Genomic DNA, 17,041 nt, shown 5'->3' with positions numbered 1-17,041 from the left:
CACAAGAACACCAGGCAGCTCCTGCCTTCCTGAACCCTGGACGCACTCCCTGCCGTCAATTGACGGCGACCGAGGTCGTCCGTTCGTTCCTGCCAGGGACCAATCCAGCGAGTCATGATGACGTCCCGTCTTCGGCTTCTTCCTTCCCCGCCCAGTATTTCCGGCTCGCCATCACAGTCATGCCATCACAGTCACGGCAAAGACCAAACTAGGATGACTTGATCATGTACGGAGCATGGGCTCGCCGAAGGGACATTGATGGTAGCCTCTTCAACGCAACGCGACGCGGCCCTCATGCGTACGACTTTGATGTCGTGATGTCATGGTAACCTCTATCCTTGGTGCCGGCAGTCCGTCAACCGCCGAGTTTCCCAACGCGAGCTGCCGGGGCCGAGGATTGGGGGCGTGGGTTTCGGAGCATGTCCAACATGAAACCGTCCGTAGGCGCCTGAAGAAACGATAATAGTTGACTCGTTTGCCGAGGTGCTGTCGACGGGAACCCCAGCAGGGAGCCGCCGATTGATCCGATCGACTTGTCCTGCCTTCATGAGTGCCCGCCAGACGATTGTTGGTCATAGGCAGGTCTTCATCCTGCCCGTGAAGTCGAGTCCAAGCCACGGCGTGTTCCTTGCCCTGTCCTGATCATCTCCCCTAGTAACTCGTGGCGAGGTTTCCCTAGAATTTATTCATAGGTGCTCCATCGACGCTCTCGTCATAGTCCGCTTGTTTCGATCCAAAACCCAGCAGCAGGCCTCGTTCGCGGTGGCCAAATTTTGGGCTATCCCACCAGATCACCATGGCCGGCACGGCGAGCATGACGGCCGAGATCCAACTTCACCCTCTCGTTCCGACACGACGCACTCACTACGTCCAGATGCTCCTCGAGCAAGACGAGATGCCCGTCCTCCACAACATGCTGGTCTCCTTATTCGTCTGGCTGCTGCTCGCCGGCTTCCTGGTCTTCCCAGCCATCTTCACCAGCATCCAACGCTGGTTGGACAAGGGCGGCCAGGGCGGCTGGGGCGGCCAGGCTACGGAAACCATCACCAAGGGCGTGAAGAACATCCCGCTGCTGGTTCTTGCAGCCGTTGCCTGCGGCATCTCCATCGTCGGCATCGCGAGCCTCGGGCTGCGACACATGGACAACTTCGTCTGGCTGATAAACAAGCCGCTGTTTCTACCAGGCGTGGCAAACAGTCTGGTTGGTCTCATTTCGACCCTCATCGGCGTTTACTCGCAGCAACACGGAAACTGGAGCATAACAGCCAACGTGACGGCGATTGTCGAAGGCTCGTATCTCGTCGTCAGCGGGGTCTGGTTCCTCGGTTTTGACCGATTCCTCCTTCAAAGGGTGAAGGACGGCCGTGGCGAGCACTACGAGCAGTGGCCGGGTGACGGGAGCGAAGTGGCAAACACGGTGCCGATGATCCAACCAGGGAAATGATTGACTGCGTCATGCACGCATCAGCTTACGCTGGCCATGGCCGGTGGAGAATAATGCAGCCGGGGGAACCGACCGGGAATCATGTAGCGGCGTGCCGCACGTACAAACCCGTTTTGGCCATGAGGGGTTGAAGATGATGCAAACGTAGGAGAAGACATTGATATATATTTTCGTCAAAGAAGCAAGGGCGCTCGCTCGGTTGGCGAACGTGCATTCTCCCGCCTGACGAGCCGTCGGGAAAGGGCGTAGGCGCCGTGGCACAGCATTCCGGCGAGGAAGCCGACGGCATCGTTTCGGAAAGCCAAGATACCGGCCGTCGTCATCAGCATGACGGTCCACCTCTCCAAACGCTCCTCCTCGGTGAGCTTGCGATGACTCCTCGCAAGGACGGCGTCGGCATCTCCTTCGGCGTAAGCCCACAAGTCCGGAGCCCCCTGGTTGAGGGTGTAGCCGACTTTGGCAAGCTCCAAGCCGGCAGCGAGGACCATAATGCCGAGTAGACTCTTGGGATACTGTCTCAGGAGATCGATGAGCGTCTGTCCGAAGACGAGGCCGAGAGCGAGCTTGACGGTGCCGAGAATGATGACGCTCGCGCCGCTGCGCGCACCAAAACGATACTGGGCGGCGAGCCCGCCAGCGCCGTGGCAGACGGGCATGGCGCCAAACCAGGTTCCGGTCAGATTCATCAAAGCGACGCTGATGCCGATGGAGGTGACGGACGGCGTGGGCACGCCGGGAAGCAGGTCGGCCGCCAAGGCGTGAACGGCGATGATGGAGTTGAGCGTGGTCAAAGGCAGCTGCCCGATGGCCATCCACAGGGCGGGTGCGTCATGGTAGCCGATCCAGGCGGGGATGCCAAAGCTTGGGTGCCAGAGATGGACCGACGGCAGCCCATGGTGGGCGTCGAGGACGGCAACAAGGGCAAACGCCAAGGCCAAGACGAAGGAGCTCAAGGCGTAGGGGAAGCGCGGGAGATGCTGGGTGGCGATGAGAACGAGGAAGGCGAAGAGAGCCCAGAGCCGGTTGTCGAGGACAGGATGCAGCCAGCGAAGGGGCTGCACCAGGGAGGTGCCCGCCCCGAGAATCAAGGACAGGCCGGCGCCGAGCTGGATGCCCTTGACGACGGGGACGGGGACGACGGCGACGGACCACCGAAGAAGTCCCGTGACGCTCATGACGAGGACGGCGGCGGCGACCCACTGGCCGGCGGCGGTGACGACGGCCATGGACGGATGCTCGCGGCCGGAGAGGGCGGCCGAAGCGATGGCCTGTGTTTCGTTCCGTCGGTCAGCGGCAGACAGCACCCCACGAATGGGCTTCGATCTCGACCGGGTTGGGCGTGTTCACCTTCATCGGTTGGACCGGCAAGGGGATGCCGAAGAAGAGGCCGGTGAGGATGTTGAAGAGGCCAGAGAAGACGAGAGTCGAAGCCAAGTCGACGGAGCCCTGGACAGCGAGGGCAATCGTGAGCGGCAGCAGGGTTCCGAGGTCGCCGAGAGAGCCCGACAGCTCGGCGAGAGGCGCGCGGCGGATGGTCGAGACATTGTGGTCGTTTCGCCGGCGGAGATTGGTCAGCCAGGAAGTCATGGTGAGAGCAGGAGGATCGGCCGCTTCGTCCAAGTATTCGTCTAGGAGGACGGGGAAACGAGGCTGGAAACGGAACTCTGGATGATGAGGTGCGACTGCGTGGGCGCCAGGCACATGAAATCACGACATGGTCAAGTAGGTGATGGTGGGTGGTGGTGGACTTGCGTGTCCATGCCGTGTCACCTTGACGTCGACTCCTTCTCGGCGGTGACGGGCGTAACCCGATGGTAGGCAGGAAATACCGACATCCTACCGTGCTGGTATCACTGGTACGTACCAGAGCTGCACTGTACTTGCTTGTACGGAGTACTTATTACTTGGATGTACTCCGTACGTACTTACAAGTAAGTACAGTAAGATGTACTCCGTTGGGTGCGATGAATAATGGTGCTACTCCGTACGGAGTACTCCGTGCAGTACTGTAAAATTGGGCGGGGAGCATTGTGAGAGGTACAAGTACATGTACAACTACTGTACAGTTACAGTACTCTTACAAGTACTGACCCTATACAGTACAGTATTGTTTACTTGTACTCCGTACTCCGTACAAGTATTACGGATTATCACTCTCTGCATTGAGCTCCGCCGTGCCAGGTAAGAAGATATGACTTTATACTTACATATCACGCCTGGGTATTCCGCCATCTGTGCAGCATTATCAGCCATGTATCCGTACGTACTCCGCACTACGGAGCACCGCAGGTACGTACGTACTACTCTATGATGTGTGTGTTACAGTGTTCTGTCTGGTAGCTCCACCACTACCAAGTACAGTAATACTTGGTGGAGTTGCATACTAGGTAGTATTAATACCAGCACGACGGTACGGAGCACCCTGGCGTCCCCCACCGTGGCATGCATTCACAGTGGCCTAACGGAAGCAGTGGTCCCAAGGGAATAATATTGCGGGGTCATCATCCGGGCCTCTCAGCTTGTTCTCGCCATGACGGTCGCCTTTTTCCCGGGTGACGAAGATGACAAGATACAGAATATCATTGGGAGGCGGCGTTGGTCTTGCGCGCAGGTGGGCTTCGAAGGTCCAAGCTGGCACGTGGTACGAGAGGAATTCGCTCTCAACAGCGAGTGACTCTAGAACCATTTTATTACCTACAGTACTTGTGCTTAGTAGGCAATACCAGGGGGGAGAGCGCGACGCGTCGAGGGGCAAGCAGCATCATGCTGCGCCTTGCGACCGACGGACATACCATCATACCCTCGGCATCGTCCACGGTCGCAACCGACTCGACTGCGATCGAGCGGCCAAGATTTGCAGCATTGGATAGCGTCGCCTATCAAGCTGTCGCAATGACTGCCACGGCAAGTGCGGCAAAATACACACCATGAAGCGGCACAGCAGGCAGCTTCACTTCTTGTCCAATGATTCCCATGTGCATGCACACTCAACTTCCAGCCCGGATGCGGACGGGATGGCAACACCGTCTCGTGCCTGCAAGCATTGTTACCCCACACATGGCGGCTGTGTGGTAGCAAGGAGGTGTTCAGCGACTCGGCGCAGCGCAGACCAAGATCGCTCGTTGGCTTGCCCGCTGGGCCCCAGGCGCCAAGATACCGAATACAATAACGATGGCTGCTAGGTCGCCATGCTTGTAGTACTTCTCGTGCGGCGAAGCGAGAATTCTGCGCGCAGCGCCTTCCCTTCGCAGTATGCACTCCCAGGCGTGTTCTGCACTCCGTACTGCCCGTGCATGGTCCGTCCGTGAGGGTATAGCATCCGAGGGACTGAGCGAGCCGGACCGGGCAGTGTGGAGTTGCTGGCATGGAGGGCTCGGCTTTGGAAGTGGATGGGCCGCAAACAGGCCAAGCCGATGGACCCGATGCTGCCGTCTGGTCTGTGTCCCCACCTGGTCCTTTTGCCGTGTTCCGGCAGACCCTCTCCTTCGACTGCCCGGGCCGCCACCGAAGTTGATTCGCCTCCCCCCCCCCGATGAGCACAGAGGAGGAATCCGCGTGGACTTTGGGTTCGGTTTGCGGCAATTGAATGGCTCCCAGCTTTTCCGACCAACTATCATCGTATGTGGTGCTACTGCTTCGTAGAGTAGCTCGTTCTAGGCGCTAGCAAAAACCTCTGGGTTTCCCAATCCAGATCGATACCTACTAGTAAGTACTAGTAGGTACTGTACCTACCTACTAGGTACTTCAGCTGCTCGTGCCTTGCGCCAGCACCTGCTTGCTGTACACCGTAATTACTTGCTTGCTTGCTTGCATTGATCGGCATGTGCCCTGTCCGAGGGTAGGGGAGCGGTACCAGGTACCTACTACTGCTGATCATGTACAAGTACATAAGTATACAACCAGCTCTGTCAGCTGCCACGAGCCAGCAGCTGATCTTGCAACGGCCAGGCGCGAGAAGGTACCTATACGGTACAGAGAATTGAATGTTGGCACAGTGTACTCTGTAGATGCATGCATGATGGCATCCTGGCAGGTAGCAGGTACTGGGTAGCGCGAAGCTATCCGACAACTCGTGGCAGGTACTATTAGTACATCTGCATTCACGTTGTGTGCCTGCGTTCGTCCCCCGCGCGGCGGCGCTGCTATCGGTTTAGGTGCACATACTGTATGCTTAGGTGTCAAAGGGCAGGCACGCACAGGCACAACAAACAAGGGCGCGGTTGGACCCGCCCATCGGCGCTCCTTCCGGCCTCTTCAGTGGTCCGTTGCGTGCTCCACCACATTTCCGGCTTCGTTCGCTCCTGCTCTCGAACTAGGGCGGCCGGAAGCTGGCGACCGCTCTACTGCTATCACTTACTTATGCAGTAGTTTCTTGCTTGGTGGCCGCCATAAGCTATGTACTTCGACGCCGCCGTCATCAACAAAACCATCCAGTCCGCCCGCACCTCGACTCGCTCTGCTATTGCTCCTCCACCTCTTATCCTCTACGCCGCTGCGGCCTGCAAAGGTAAGTTAATCATCCTCGCAAGATCGTGGCCCCTTCCAAGACGACCGATGCGCGACATGCCTGCCGTGAACGAAGCACCCTCCCTGGTCGAGGTCGAATGCACTTGCTGGCGTGCGCTGAGCGTGTTGGAATCCTCTGGCGACGCGGCAGTAGCGCCAGCCATCGTGCCATGACCGGCCCGGGGGTGCCTTGGCTCGACGAGTCGTCGTGCTTCTTGGTCGTTCACCATCGAACACCCATTTTTCTAACCCGACCGAATGAACAGACAATCTTCATCCCGTTGATTCTCATCCTTCGCAATGCCTTCCATCGACACTTCACTCGTCGCTCGCGAGGCTGCAAGCCAGCTCGTCAAGCGTGATAACTGGGCCTCGGAGAATGTCGGCGTCATGGTCGTCTTTTGCATCGTCTTCGTTGGTATGCCAACATCTCGTCCCATCCCAGAGCTCGCCGCGACGAGCCCCCCCCCCCCCCCCCTCTGGTCCATGTTTGTGATCTAATATGATCTGGATTTAGTTGCTGTCGGCGTCTTCGCTGTCTGCCTCAGCAAGTACCTGCAGAAGCGCAAGGACCGGAAGCCCGCCCCGTAGACAGTCCAAGCGGGAGCATCGAGACGGAGGACGAAACGATCCGACTATGCGGTGAAAGACGTAGGGGTATTTCGGCAATGGGATGAAACGACGCGGGAACAGCAAGTTGATCGTCTGGTGCCATCCGAGCTCGGCCATGAAATTGCGCAACACAAGCGCCAATGCAAAATGGGTCTCCCGTCGGTACCTGTCGCCCAACTCGCTTCGACTCCCTCTCGGTACGGCAAAACTTTCATCGGCTCTCATCTGTTTTTTTGGGGGGGGGAGGGTGCGGGTGCGGGGGATATCCATCTATCTGCTGGGGTTTGGGTTGGACCTTACGATTGGTACATATTGCATCAAGTGCCGTGCCGAAGGCCTGTGTTGGAGATGTTTCACTTGCCGTCGTTGAGGCAGCCTCCTGTATTCTATTATAATCCCAAGACCTCTTGGTCGACTTCCAACCGACTCTCGACGAGCTGCTACCCATGCGTCGTTCCTTCTTTGGCCCACAGACGCTGCCGTCGCTTGCCCGTGCGCTGCGCTGCGCACTGCGCGTCGGCCGTCCCTACAACCCCTCCCTTGCCAGCATGTCGGCGATGCCGAGGTAAAAGGCCACGGCGTTGAAGTTCCTCTTGACGCCCATCCACTCGCGAACCGTCCACCGTGCCCTGTTGGACCAGTTGATCAGGTCCAGGTGGCTCACGCCGAGTAGGGTCCCCTCGTACTGGCCCCAGCGGCTGCTGTCGACGCCGACCAGCCCGTCGTTGGGACCCTCCGCTTGGGCAATGATCTTTTGTGGCAGTCGAAAGGGGCTGAACAAGGGCAGATCCTCCACCACCGCGCCGTACGAAAAGTACCGCACGGCTGGGTCGTCTCGCGTTCGAGGGTTGAACTCGGTGGCGAGGTACCGCGTCGTCAGCTGAGCGAACGCCCTGGTTCCGAGCCCGGCCCTCTCGAGCAAGGAGTACAGCCTGGGGAGGTAGAGTGGACCGGCGCTTTCATGCAGCACGTAGTCGGCAAAGGGACTGCCGCGATGGGGCGTGCCCACCGTGACGAGAGCCGCGACCCGGAAGTTGCTGTTCGCCCGCTGTAGGCGGGAGATCATGTAGCGGGCGTCGAGACCGCCCATGCTGTGGGCGATGATGTTGACAGGCACCGGGTCGCCGGAGAACTTGGAACTGGCAATGGATGCGGAGATGTCGGCAGCGAGCTTCGCCGCCCGTTCTTCGATGCCGTGCGAAGGGGGCACGGAGGCGGTGATGATGAGGGGACAACCCTGCGTTGCGAGGGCCTGTTCGATGCCATGCCAGTATCGAAGAGGGGGCACGAGGGAGGAGATGGAGAGTTCGGCGAACCCGAGGAGGCCGTGAGCGAGGACGATGGGGTGCTTCGGCGTCACTGCGAGCTGTCAGCTCAGGAGCCCGGTCGCGGAGTAGAGACGGCATGGGGACGGAGGGCGGGCGCACAGTAGACGTCTCGTACCGACGCATACTCGTCGCTGATTTCACGGCCTAGATTTCGAACGCGGGGGTCGCTGCTGCGATGGAGGAAGGGCGAAGAAGTCAAGGTTCGGCCATGACGGAGCCTACAAGCGGGCGTGCTATGGGGGCGGAGCCGGCCAGCAGCGAGGCTGGGCGGGCTATAATATCGAGTGAGCCATGGGATGTTTCTCATAACTCTGCTGCCGGGCTGCCAGTGCGTCCAAGGGGCGGTGAGAACCGGGCGCTGGACGCATGGAAATTATGGACGTGAATGTAGGACGTTGGTGCGTGAGCCTGGAAATCCTTTGGCGTACGTAAAGCACGTTGAGGAAGTGGAAGTGGGCTGGTTGTGGTCGGATGCGGGTACGAGCTACTGACGTCATGTCACCAGTGGGACCGTTTCAGTCTGCCCAGCGATCCAGCTTTAACCAACTATTCACAACACGAGCGGAATACAATGTATTATTTTTTTCCCTCGTCAATTCACCGGGTTGGGGCTGTTCGTTAGATGGATGGGGAGAACGCTGGAACAAACCCACTTGTAATGTCACTCTATCTGGGGACTTAGACTGGCCAGGGCAACGACGTCGTTCCTCTAACCAAATTCCCCCAACAGCCCTTTCCAACAAACTCCCTGTCTATGTCTCGTGCAATCGTTCCAGCGCATGGCGCACCCATCAGCTCTTCGCCGGCATTTGACTAGGCGCGTTCTCGTTCGTGATGCCGCTGTAGGCTGGCCTCGGCTGGGTGCCGTCAAAGGGCCCGGACAGGTTCTCGGCCATGGCCTCGTCGTAGCTCGGGGGCGCATCGTCGTACGGCGGCACCGTCTGACCCGGTTGCAGCTGCGGGGGGTATAGGGGGTCGTTGACGGGATGCGGAGGCAGGGGTGGTCGTCCCTGGTTTTGTTGCGACGACGACGATGAGGGGGCCGAGGAAGCTCGAGGGGGTAAGCGAGGGGGGATTTGCAGCGTCGCCCGTCCTGGTTGGGTATTCCTAGCGGCCTCGACCAGCTCGGGCGGCGGCGTGATGCCAGAAAAGACGGTGATTTCGGAGAAATGAAGAGGGAGGAAAATGGTTTGACCTTGGCTGTAGCTGCCTTTGCCTAGCAAGCTCGACTTGGGTTTGCCCCAGGCCAGGCCGAGCTTCAGCTCGAGCTCGTACCGACGCGAGAGGTTGCAGGTCGAAAAGGACGGGGCGACGGTGTTCGGTAGCGGCTTGCTCTTCCACAGCTCGTCCGGCACCGTGAATTCATTACCAACCTCGTCCTGGGGAGATGCCGAGAGGGCGATGTCAAGATCGGAGTGGGCGGCGACGACCCATCGGTTGATTTTCTTGTTGAGCAAGGTCCGGGAGCGCACCTCGGTGATGCCAATGAGGTCCATCTGAAAGGAAATGAGGCGGACCTGCTCGTGGCAGTCGACGAGCTTCTTGGCGATGAGACGGAGGGGTATAGGCTGGTTGCAGGTGAAGACGGCGGGATGCGGCAACCGGCCGGCCATCTCGATGGACGGGGCGGCCGGCAGGTGGGGGGAGTCGGCGGGTGCGGACGAGGACGGATCGGCAGCCGAGCCGATGGACGCGTCCGATTTCCTGCCGAAGAAGGAGCTGCGCTTCCTCTCCGGCAACGGCGGCGTCCGCGGCCGAAAGGCGAAAGGTCGGCGTGCAAAGGCCTCCTGGCCGCTCTGAGCAGGTCGAGGAGGCTCGATGGGCAGGAACTTGAAGCCGACCTGGAAGCGCCAATTTTCCTTGAGGAAGCCAGGCCGCTGAACGGTGACCTTGATGTAGTACTTGATCTCCGCCTCGCCGGGGTATCCGGTCAGGGACGGGGGTAGGGTGCGGGTGACGTGCTTGAGGAACAGCTGCTTGCTCCCGTCCATGACGCGGACGCCGCCCATGCCGAACAAGCCAGCTCCGGAGGCAAAGCCGTGGAGGCCGCCGAGGCCGCCGATGCGGGACATGGCTTCCGGGTCGCTGCAGGCGTTGTTGATCGGCAGCTTGAACCGGAAGGGGAACTCGTGCTCGCCGGGTTGGAGCGGAAAGGCGCCGTAGGGGCTGCTCGAGCTGGCATGATACTCATCCGGGAAGACTTGCTGCACCTTGTAGAGGACTTTGTGGTTCTCGCCGACGACGCTTCCGGGCGGGCCTGGCAGCGGACCGGGCGGGTGGCCGCCGGTCTCGAGCTCGTACGGGTTCGGGACCTGCAAGGCGGTGACGGACTCGCCTTCGAGCTTGACGACGATGTTGCCGACCTGCTCGGCGCGGTTGAGGCCAAGAATGACGCGGCCGGCGACATGATCGAGGTTTGTGTAGAACTCGGGTTGGTTGTCGAGAGCGATGCGGATCGACATGGTGGTGCACGGGTCGACGACGACGGCGAACGGCGATGGGTCTTCGAGACGAATCACGGCCTTGATCGATTTCGGCCGCCGCCGTTCGTTTGTCAAACTTCCTTCGAGCTGCTACGTCAAGAAGGAGCAGCCTGTTGGCACGAACGACAGCATCTTCTCTCGCAGCAGGTGACGGTGCGCGGACGCAGAATTGAGGAGGTGCCTTTGTTCAGGATTGTCTTGATTGTGCTCGTCATCGGTCGGTTGCGAGGCGGCGTCGAGGTTGAGGTTGACGTCGGTGCTCAGCCTCGATCCAAGCCGCAATTCAAGTTGCAGCTGTGGTTGCCTGCCACCGCCAGCGGCGCTGAGCGGGGCAGCTGGAGCTTAGAAGCTAAGAATACTTGACGTGTTCCCGATGTGTCGTCCGCCTCGGTACCTTGGTGCTGTGCTGAAGTAAGTACTGCACTTGTAGTTAGTTGTACATGTACTTTGAGTTGCCAACCTGCTAAGTACATCCCCGTGTACTTACACCTGCTTAAGTACTATGTGCTTGTGGCACCCCTTGCACAGTAATAATATGCGATAGCTGAACGGAGCACTCCGTACGAAGCATTCCGTACTCCGTACGGAGTACTGTGAGTTAAGTATACATACTTGCACCCATCCACGAGATGGTAAGCACCAGGTCATACCCACGAGTACCTTCAGGAACAGGAGCGGATTGCACCCTATGTCCGCTTTCATCCCGGGTATTGGGTACCTCTCTCTACTTGCGCATGTAGCACGCTGTACAAGTGCTCGGGAAAAAGTACGAAGTGCTCTGTCAGGGGAGCAGACTACAGAGAACGCCTTCAGTGTCTGAACGGTGTTTGAACCCGTCCAGGCCACACTGAGCAAGGCTAATAATCATCAAGTTTGCTGTGCCTTGAACTTGGATTTCTTTTGTTCCCCCAAGGGCACGACTCCAAACCGAGACCTGAGTCTGATTCCAGGTCAACGCCACTGCTGCTGCTCTCGCAGGGACAGCTGCCGCGTCAGCTATAGCTCGTGAGTCACATGTATAGACCACAGGTCCCTGGGCCGTGGTCAGGGTACTCCCTACCAGCATGTTAATGCCACTATTACTATTATTCGGCACCGATGTATCTCGTTTTTCATTGCCTAGCTCGTACGACGCCGCAGCGCAGTCAATAGTGCCTTGAGGAAGCTTGCCAAGATGTCAACAGACAGGATTCTCTGATCAATGGTTCGCTGTCGATGGCTTGCTGTCGGACTCGATGATGGTGCACAGACGAAATTCATTGTCACAACGCAGCCGGAGGATTTGGCGACCGTGGCAGAGTCGGCAGCAGCAGACATCTCCGATATCATCCGTTCCGCCGTCACGGACGAGCCTCGGGGCCGCGGCGGAGCAACAGCGTGGAGCAGGAGCGTGGGGACGACCGGGAGTATCGGCTCCGGCTTCCCGCGACGTAACCGTACCTACCCAGCACCAGACCTAGTAGACTTGCTGCAGCCTACCTTCACCGCCTCGGTCGGCCCAGCCGAGAACCTCTGCCCACCATCCGACATCGACTGTAATTCCCTCATGCTTCACACCGCCGCGGCCGACAAGGTCGTTGCATAATGATGTATTCCTCGCCGACGCCGCCGACGCTCTCCTTCCACCCACCACTCCTCAACACCGCCTGCCCCTGGGCGACGACACGCGACGATATCGAGGCCCTCTTGCTCTGCCCGTCGACCGGTGCCGTCACGACGCGGACGAGTCTGCTTGACGGCTTCACCCACGACGAGGCCCTTCACCGTCATGTCTTTCTTGACCCCGCCCTTGGCGGTGGTCCTGTACAGGAAGATGAACCGTCGGAGCCGGAGCATCAGCATGAGCATGAGCATGAGCAGCAGAAACAGAAGCAGAAGCTCGAACGACGGGCGGTAGGCAGCCTCAACTCCCTCGGCTACAGCCCCCTCACCATCGACACCTACCTCGCCATCCTGCACGACCTTGCGGCCTCACTTCCAACCACCGAGGCGCCCAGCCGCAAAACAATCATCATCAGCATTACCGACGCCGAGCCCGCCCACATTGCCATCTGCCACGAGCGCATCCTTGCCGCCGCCCCCGAGCTCCCCTTCCCTCTCGCCGTCGAGATCAATCTGTCGTGTCCCAATCTGCCATCGGCGCCGCCACCGGCCCTCTCCCCGTCCGCTCTCCGCTGCTTCCTCGACGTCCTACCGCCGCACCCGAGACTCCCACTCGGCCTGAAGCTGCCGCCCCTGACGCACCCGTCCCAGTTTGCCGCCCTCGTCGACGATGCGCTCCTTCCCTACGCCAGCCGCCTAAGCTTCGTCACCGCCACGAACACTCTCGGGGGCTGCCTCGTCTTTGAAGGAGCCGGCGATGGCGGCTTGCTCGGTGGCATGGGGGGTGCCATGCTGCATCCACTTGCCCTCGGCAACGTTGCTACCCTGCGACGTATGTTCGACGAGAGGCCCGAGCTGAGCCACCTCGTCATTGTCGGCGTGGGCGGTGTCAGCGATGGCGATGGGTACAAACGGATGCGGAGGGCAGGCGCTAGCGCCGTCGGCTTGGCCACGGGCCTCGGGAGCAGAGGCGTACGCGTTTTTGAAGACATTGAGAACGACATTGGATCCTCGTGGGGAGAGATTCGGTGTGTCGAAAGCTCGAGTTCGATTGATCCCGCAATACGGAATTGAGCACAGTCATCTGTCGTACGCACAATGGAAAATGCAGGGAATATAACATATACATTTACATATACATATACTCCGTACATATACATATATACATACATGTACACATGGTAGCAATAACACTGCCGCCGGGGGTATCTGGTAAAATATCAATCAACCCAACACGCCAACCGTTACCCCCCTACCCGTGAGACGGGACGAAGAATAAGGATGATGCACCCTGCTCCTGTCGTAAATGTCATGTCGTTCATGGAGAGCTCGACACGCTCTCGAAATGTTCCGATTCACCCTGCGGTATTGATGGCTTTCGCATCCCGCTGAATCGAGCGCCCAGGCTCCTCGTTACTTTGTGCCGCAGACTCCTCTTTTCCCGCGCTTCGTTGCGTCGGCGCCACTCGGCCACCTGCTCGTCCACCGGCCTCTCCTCGAGCCTCCTTGGGACACGCACGTTGCGGCAGGGGTCGACGAGCCGCCTGGCGTCTCCCGACAACTCGAGAAACAGGGGGTAGACGGCCATGGCGGCTTGCAAGGCGATGATCAAGATGAAGGCCATCTGCACGCTGCCGCCATTCTTGATGATGCCGTACATGATGAAGGGAAAGAAGCCGGCGCCGGCGCCACCCATGGTGATGAAGGCGGCCGCCCTCTTCGTCCTAAGGCCTTGGCCTCGCAGGCCGATGGCGAAGATCAAAGGCCAGATGGGGCCTTCGGCGAAGAAGAAGAGCAACAGCGGGATCACCATGATGTTCGGGTCCGTCGTGTGCAGGACGACGGGAACGATGGAGATGACAAGGCACAGGCCGACGCTGATGGTGAGGTAGGTTCGCGGCTGCGGAAGCCGATGCGGATAACGCACCGAGAGATAGGTAAGGTAGCCGACGAGAAATCGCGAGAGGGTCAGGGCCGTATGGCCGACGAGCATGTAGTCCGATATGGCGATCGCTATCCCGGGCGGCCTGTCCAGCTCGAGCGAGTCTGAGCCGCCGAGGCCGTCGTGGCCGCTTCCGTCGTCGGAGCGGGTGATGGAGACGAGTAGAGGGCCAAAGTAGATGCCGTTGCTCTCCTGCGAGGCCACGTAGATGTACTGGGAGAAGACGGCCAGTATCAAGCTCACGGTTCGCAGCTGCAGACCGCCGATGCTCCTCTTCTTGGGCTCGATCGGAAGCCGTTTCGCCAAGGCGTCGAGCTCCGAATCGCTCACCTCCGGCAGCGGCATGTAAAAGAAGAAGAGGGCGAGGGCGACGCAGAGCAAGGTGATGCCGAGGTAGGCCCACTGAACGTTGATGAGGGTCATGCTGTCGGCCGTGTCGCCGTCCGTGATGGAGTCGGCGATTCCCTTGAAGAAGACCTTTTGCGCCAGCAGACCGCTGACGACGCTCCCGATGCCCTGTATTCCCTGGGCCAGCAGGAGGCGCGTCTCGCCGAAGGCGGGGGGTCCGCAGAGGACCATGAAGGCGTTGGCGCCCACTTCGAGGACGGAAAGGCCGAATCCGACGACGAAGTTGCTGAGCATGAAGCCCCCGTACGAGTTGGTGACGGCCGAGGGCCAGAAGATGATGGTGCCTATGCCGTATATGCAAAGGCCGACGATGAAGGTGACCTTGAAGCCGCCGACGTGCTCGGCCTCGTTCTTCTCGTGCCGCTTGGTGCGGTTGTGCTCGTCCCGACGCAGGATCCATTCGCCGACGAGCAAGGGCCCGAAAAAGTAGCCGCCACCAAAGTAGGCGGTCGTCAAGCCGAGGGCCTGGGCGGGGCTCATGTTGTTGACGAAGGCGACGGCGTTGTTGAGCATGTTGAGCAGGCCGTACGACATGCCCCAGAGCAGGAAGAGGATGGAGACGATGGTGCAGTACTTGAACGACTCGGACGCGTTGGCCCTGAGCATGCTCTTGGGCTTCGTCATGTTGACGAAGCCGAAGTAGACGCCGCTCTCGACCGTGCAGGCGGTAGAATGGGTCCTGTTCGTGCGCGTCTGCGTTATGGGATCGGGATCCTCTGGCAGCCAGTCATAGTCGTCGTCATCGTCATCGTTGTTGTCGTTCTCGTGGCTGTCGTTGCTGTCGTTGCTGTTGTTGCTGACGGCACTCTCGTTGTTGTCCTCGCTGACGTTTGTGCCGGGCGAGACAGTGCCCGGCATGGCCAAAAACTCACCGAAGCTCAAGGGGGGCTCGGGGTCGTTGGCCAGGTGGGCCTGCTGAGGGCAGGCGACGGCGGGAAGCGCCGTCGCCGGCGCGTCTCGATGCTGCTGCTGCTGCTGCTGCGACGAATGAGTCTCGGACTCGTCAGCGGGTTTGGGGCCGTGCTGGTCGAACAGCATCGCGGGCATGAGCTTGAGGATGAGGGGCTTGAGGGTGGGAACGCAGGCACAGGTCATGCCGACGTTGACCTCGACGGCGCTCCACATGAGCGAGATGGAGGCATTCCAGGCAAAGTCGGCCTGGCCGCCGAAGGTGGCGTTGGGATTGGTCGAGGTGCCGCCGGTGGGCACGTCGGTGATGGCGCTCTGGAGGTAGTAGATGCGTACGACGTCGACTATGGTGACGAAGATGCCGAGCGTGAAGGTGAGGATGAGGATGGTCTTCTGGCGCAAGGGGAGACGCATGCCGGTGAGGACGGGTATCGGCAACGCGAGGATGGCGAGATCGGTGACGACGTTGACGGGCGAGGAGCAGATGAACTCGGTGAGGAGCGGGATGCAGGATGGCGTTTCGTAGTGGTAGGCGGCCCAGGCTGCTTGGATGGGGTTGCATTGGAAAATGTTCATGAAGGTGAGGACGAGGCCGGCGACGTTGACGACGACGAGGGTGGCCCACGAGGCGTAGCGCAGGACCAACTGGGTGTTCTTGGCCAGGCGCAGGTAGAAGATCAAGATGCTCGTCTTGGTCGCCATGAGGGCGGGGTTCTGCTCGCTACGTCAGCCACTCCACTCTCGCACAACCATGTGCATCTGATGGACGGCGATGCCACCGTCGTCAGGGGGGTCTGCCCAGACGTACGTAGAGGATGGAGAAGATGTACTCGCAACGGCGCAGGGTGACCCAGTCATCGTCGGGGATGTCTTGGTCATATTTCCCGAGGCCGTTGACAACGCCGAGGAGGATGGTGAAGGAGAGGAAGAAGGCGATGAGCCATGCGAGAAGCATGATCCTGTCGTCCCAGGTGATCCTGCGCACTATGAAGCAGCGGCAGATGAAGCGGGCGCCGACGAAAACGGAGGCGAGGATGAGAGTCGCCGTCGTCACGGCAAAGACGGCGGGCCCGCGATTTGGGACATAGCGATCGGGGTCGTTGACGGAGGATGCCATGGCGGAGTCGGACTTGACGACATGGGCGGGCGCCGGGATGCGACCGACCACAGCGACAGTCGGAGGTGACGTCGTCGGGAGCGGCGGAAGCCAACGAGACGGGGGAGGTTGGCTAACGGCATCGGCAGATGGATGCCAAGGCCATCGTCAAGGACTCCAACGAGTTCGGCGGGATGCTGCTGCTGTTTTCGAGACGAGACAGAGATTCGGCAAGAGGATGGCCTCGCTGCCTCGAGATGGCGGGTGCTGGGCGGAAGACTACAAGGCGGGACGGAGAGGGTGAAGGGATTTTGGCCTACACCGTCTATGGACCTCACCTTTTGTGGGCGAGGCGTTTGGGAGCATTCTTGTGTCCACTAAGGTAAGGGGGGGGGTGAAGAGCACGCGACAAGGTGGATTGGTCCGTCCTTTCCCAGTGGCGGATAGATCGGCCCCGTCTTGAGCGAGACTCGTTCTCGAACGAATGAGGTATGTGCCTGCGCGTAATCACCCCGTATAGTCCGTTTGAAGCAAAAAAGTCGATTACCGGCTATGAGGGCCAACGGTTGGCCCAGCAAAAGGCACACGTTTGCGTCGCTGCCGGTCGATCAGTCATGGGCTCCCGAGCTGCGTTCCAGCGAGTTATTTCTGGCCTGGGGAGAGGAGAAGAATGCGCAGGCACCCCAACGCACTTGCACATGCACGTGGTCT

General features: G+C 59.7%; 7 protein-coding genes across 7 annotated transcripts; 3 read left to right on the top strand and 4 right to left on the bottom strand.

Annotated features, from left to right (window-relative positions):
- Positions 1-796: 796 nt before the first annotated feature.
- Positions 797-1,444, top strand: DCS_05079 (uncharacterized protein; the record flags this gene model as incomplete). The annotated part of the gene is made up of 1 exon (XM_040802385.1): positions 797-1,444. One exon carries the CDS (start codon positions 797-799, stop codon positions 1,442-1,444), a length of 648 nt encoding a protein of 215 aa, XP_040657418.1.
- A 173-nt stretch (positions 1,445-1,617) lies between these two features.
- On the bottom strand, positions 1,618-3,473 carry DCS_05078 (sulfate transporter; the record flags this gene model as incomplete). Its single annotated transcript, XM_040802384.1, has 3 exons — positions 1,618-2,712; positions 2,792-3,126; positions 3,374-3,473. 3 exons carry the CDS (start codon positions 3,471-3,473, stop codon positions 1,618-1,620), a joined length of 1,530 nt encoding a protein of 509 aa, XP_040657417.1.
- Positions 3,474-6,250: 2,777 nt separating this feature from the next.
- Positions 6,251-6,541, top strand: DCS_05077 (uncharacterized protein; the record flags this gene model as incomplete). The annotated part of the gene is made up of 2 exons (XM_040802383.1): positions 6,251-6,368; positions 6,468-6,541. 2 exons carry the CDS (start codon positions 6,251-6,253, stop codon positions 6,539-6,541), a joined length of 192 nt encoding a protein of 63 aa, XP_040657416.1.
- Positions 6,542-7,088: 547 nt separating this feature from the next.
- Positions 7,089-8,387, bottom strand: DCS_05076 (triacylglycerol lipase; the record flags this gene model as incomplete). Its single annotated transcript, XM_040802382.1, has 3 exons — positions 7,089-7,921; positions 7,990-8,248; positions 8,319-8,387. 3 exons carry the CDS (start codon positions 8,385-8,387, stop codon positions 7,089-7,091), a joined length of 1,161 nt encoding a protein of 386 aa, XP_040657415.1.
- Positions 8,388-8,681: 294 nt separating this feature from the next.
- DCS_05075 (arrestin) lies at positions 8,682-10,352 on the bottom strand (the record flags this gene model as incomplete). Its single annotated transcript, XM_040802381.1, has 1 exon — positions 8,682-10,352. The coding sequence occupies one exon, from the start codon at positions 10,350-10,352 to the stop codon at positions 8,682-8,684; it is 1,671 nt and encodes a 556-aa protein (XP_040657414.1).
- A 1,605-nt stretch (positions 10,353-11,957) lies between these two features.
- Positions 11,958-13,049, top strand: DCS_05074 (uncharacterized protein; the record flags this gene model as incomplete). Its single annotated transcript, XM_040802380.1, has 1 exon — positions 11,958-13,049. The coding sequence occupies one exon, from the start codon at positions 11,958-11,960 to the stop codon at positions 13,047-13,049; it is 1,092 nt and encodes a 363-aa protein (XP_040657413.1).
- A 244-nt stretch (positions 13,050-13,293) lies between these two features.
- DCS_05073 (L-fucose permease) lies at positions 13,294-16,351 on the bottom strand (the record flags this gene model as incomplete). The annotated part of the gene is made up of 2 exons (XM_040802379.1): positions 13,294-15,948; positions 16,043-16,351. The coding sequence occupies 2 exons, from the start codon at positions 16,349-16,351 to the stop codon at positions 13,294-13,296; spliced, it is 2,964 nt and encodes a 987-aa protein (XP_040657412.1).
- Between the last annotated feature and the right edge of the window lie 690 nt (positions 16,352-17,041).

This window comes from Drechmeria coniospora, chromosome 02, assembly GCF_001625195.1.
Source record: "Drechmeria coniospora strain ARSEF 6962 chromosome 02, whole genome shotgun sequence".
Lineage (NCBI taxonomy): Eukaryota > Fungi > Ascomycota > Sordariomycetes > Hypocreales > Ophiocordycipitaceae > Drechmeria > Drechmeria coniospora.
This window is presented reverse-complemented; position numbering and strand designations above follow the sequence as displayed.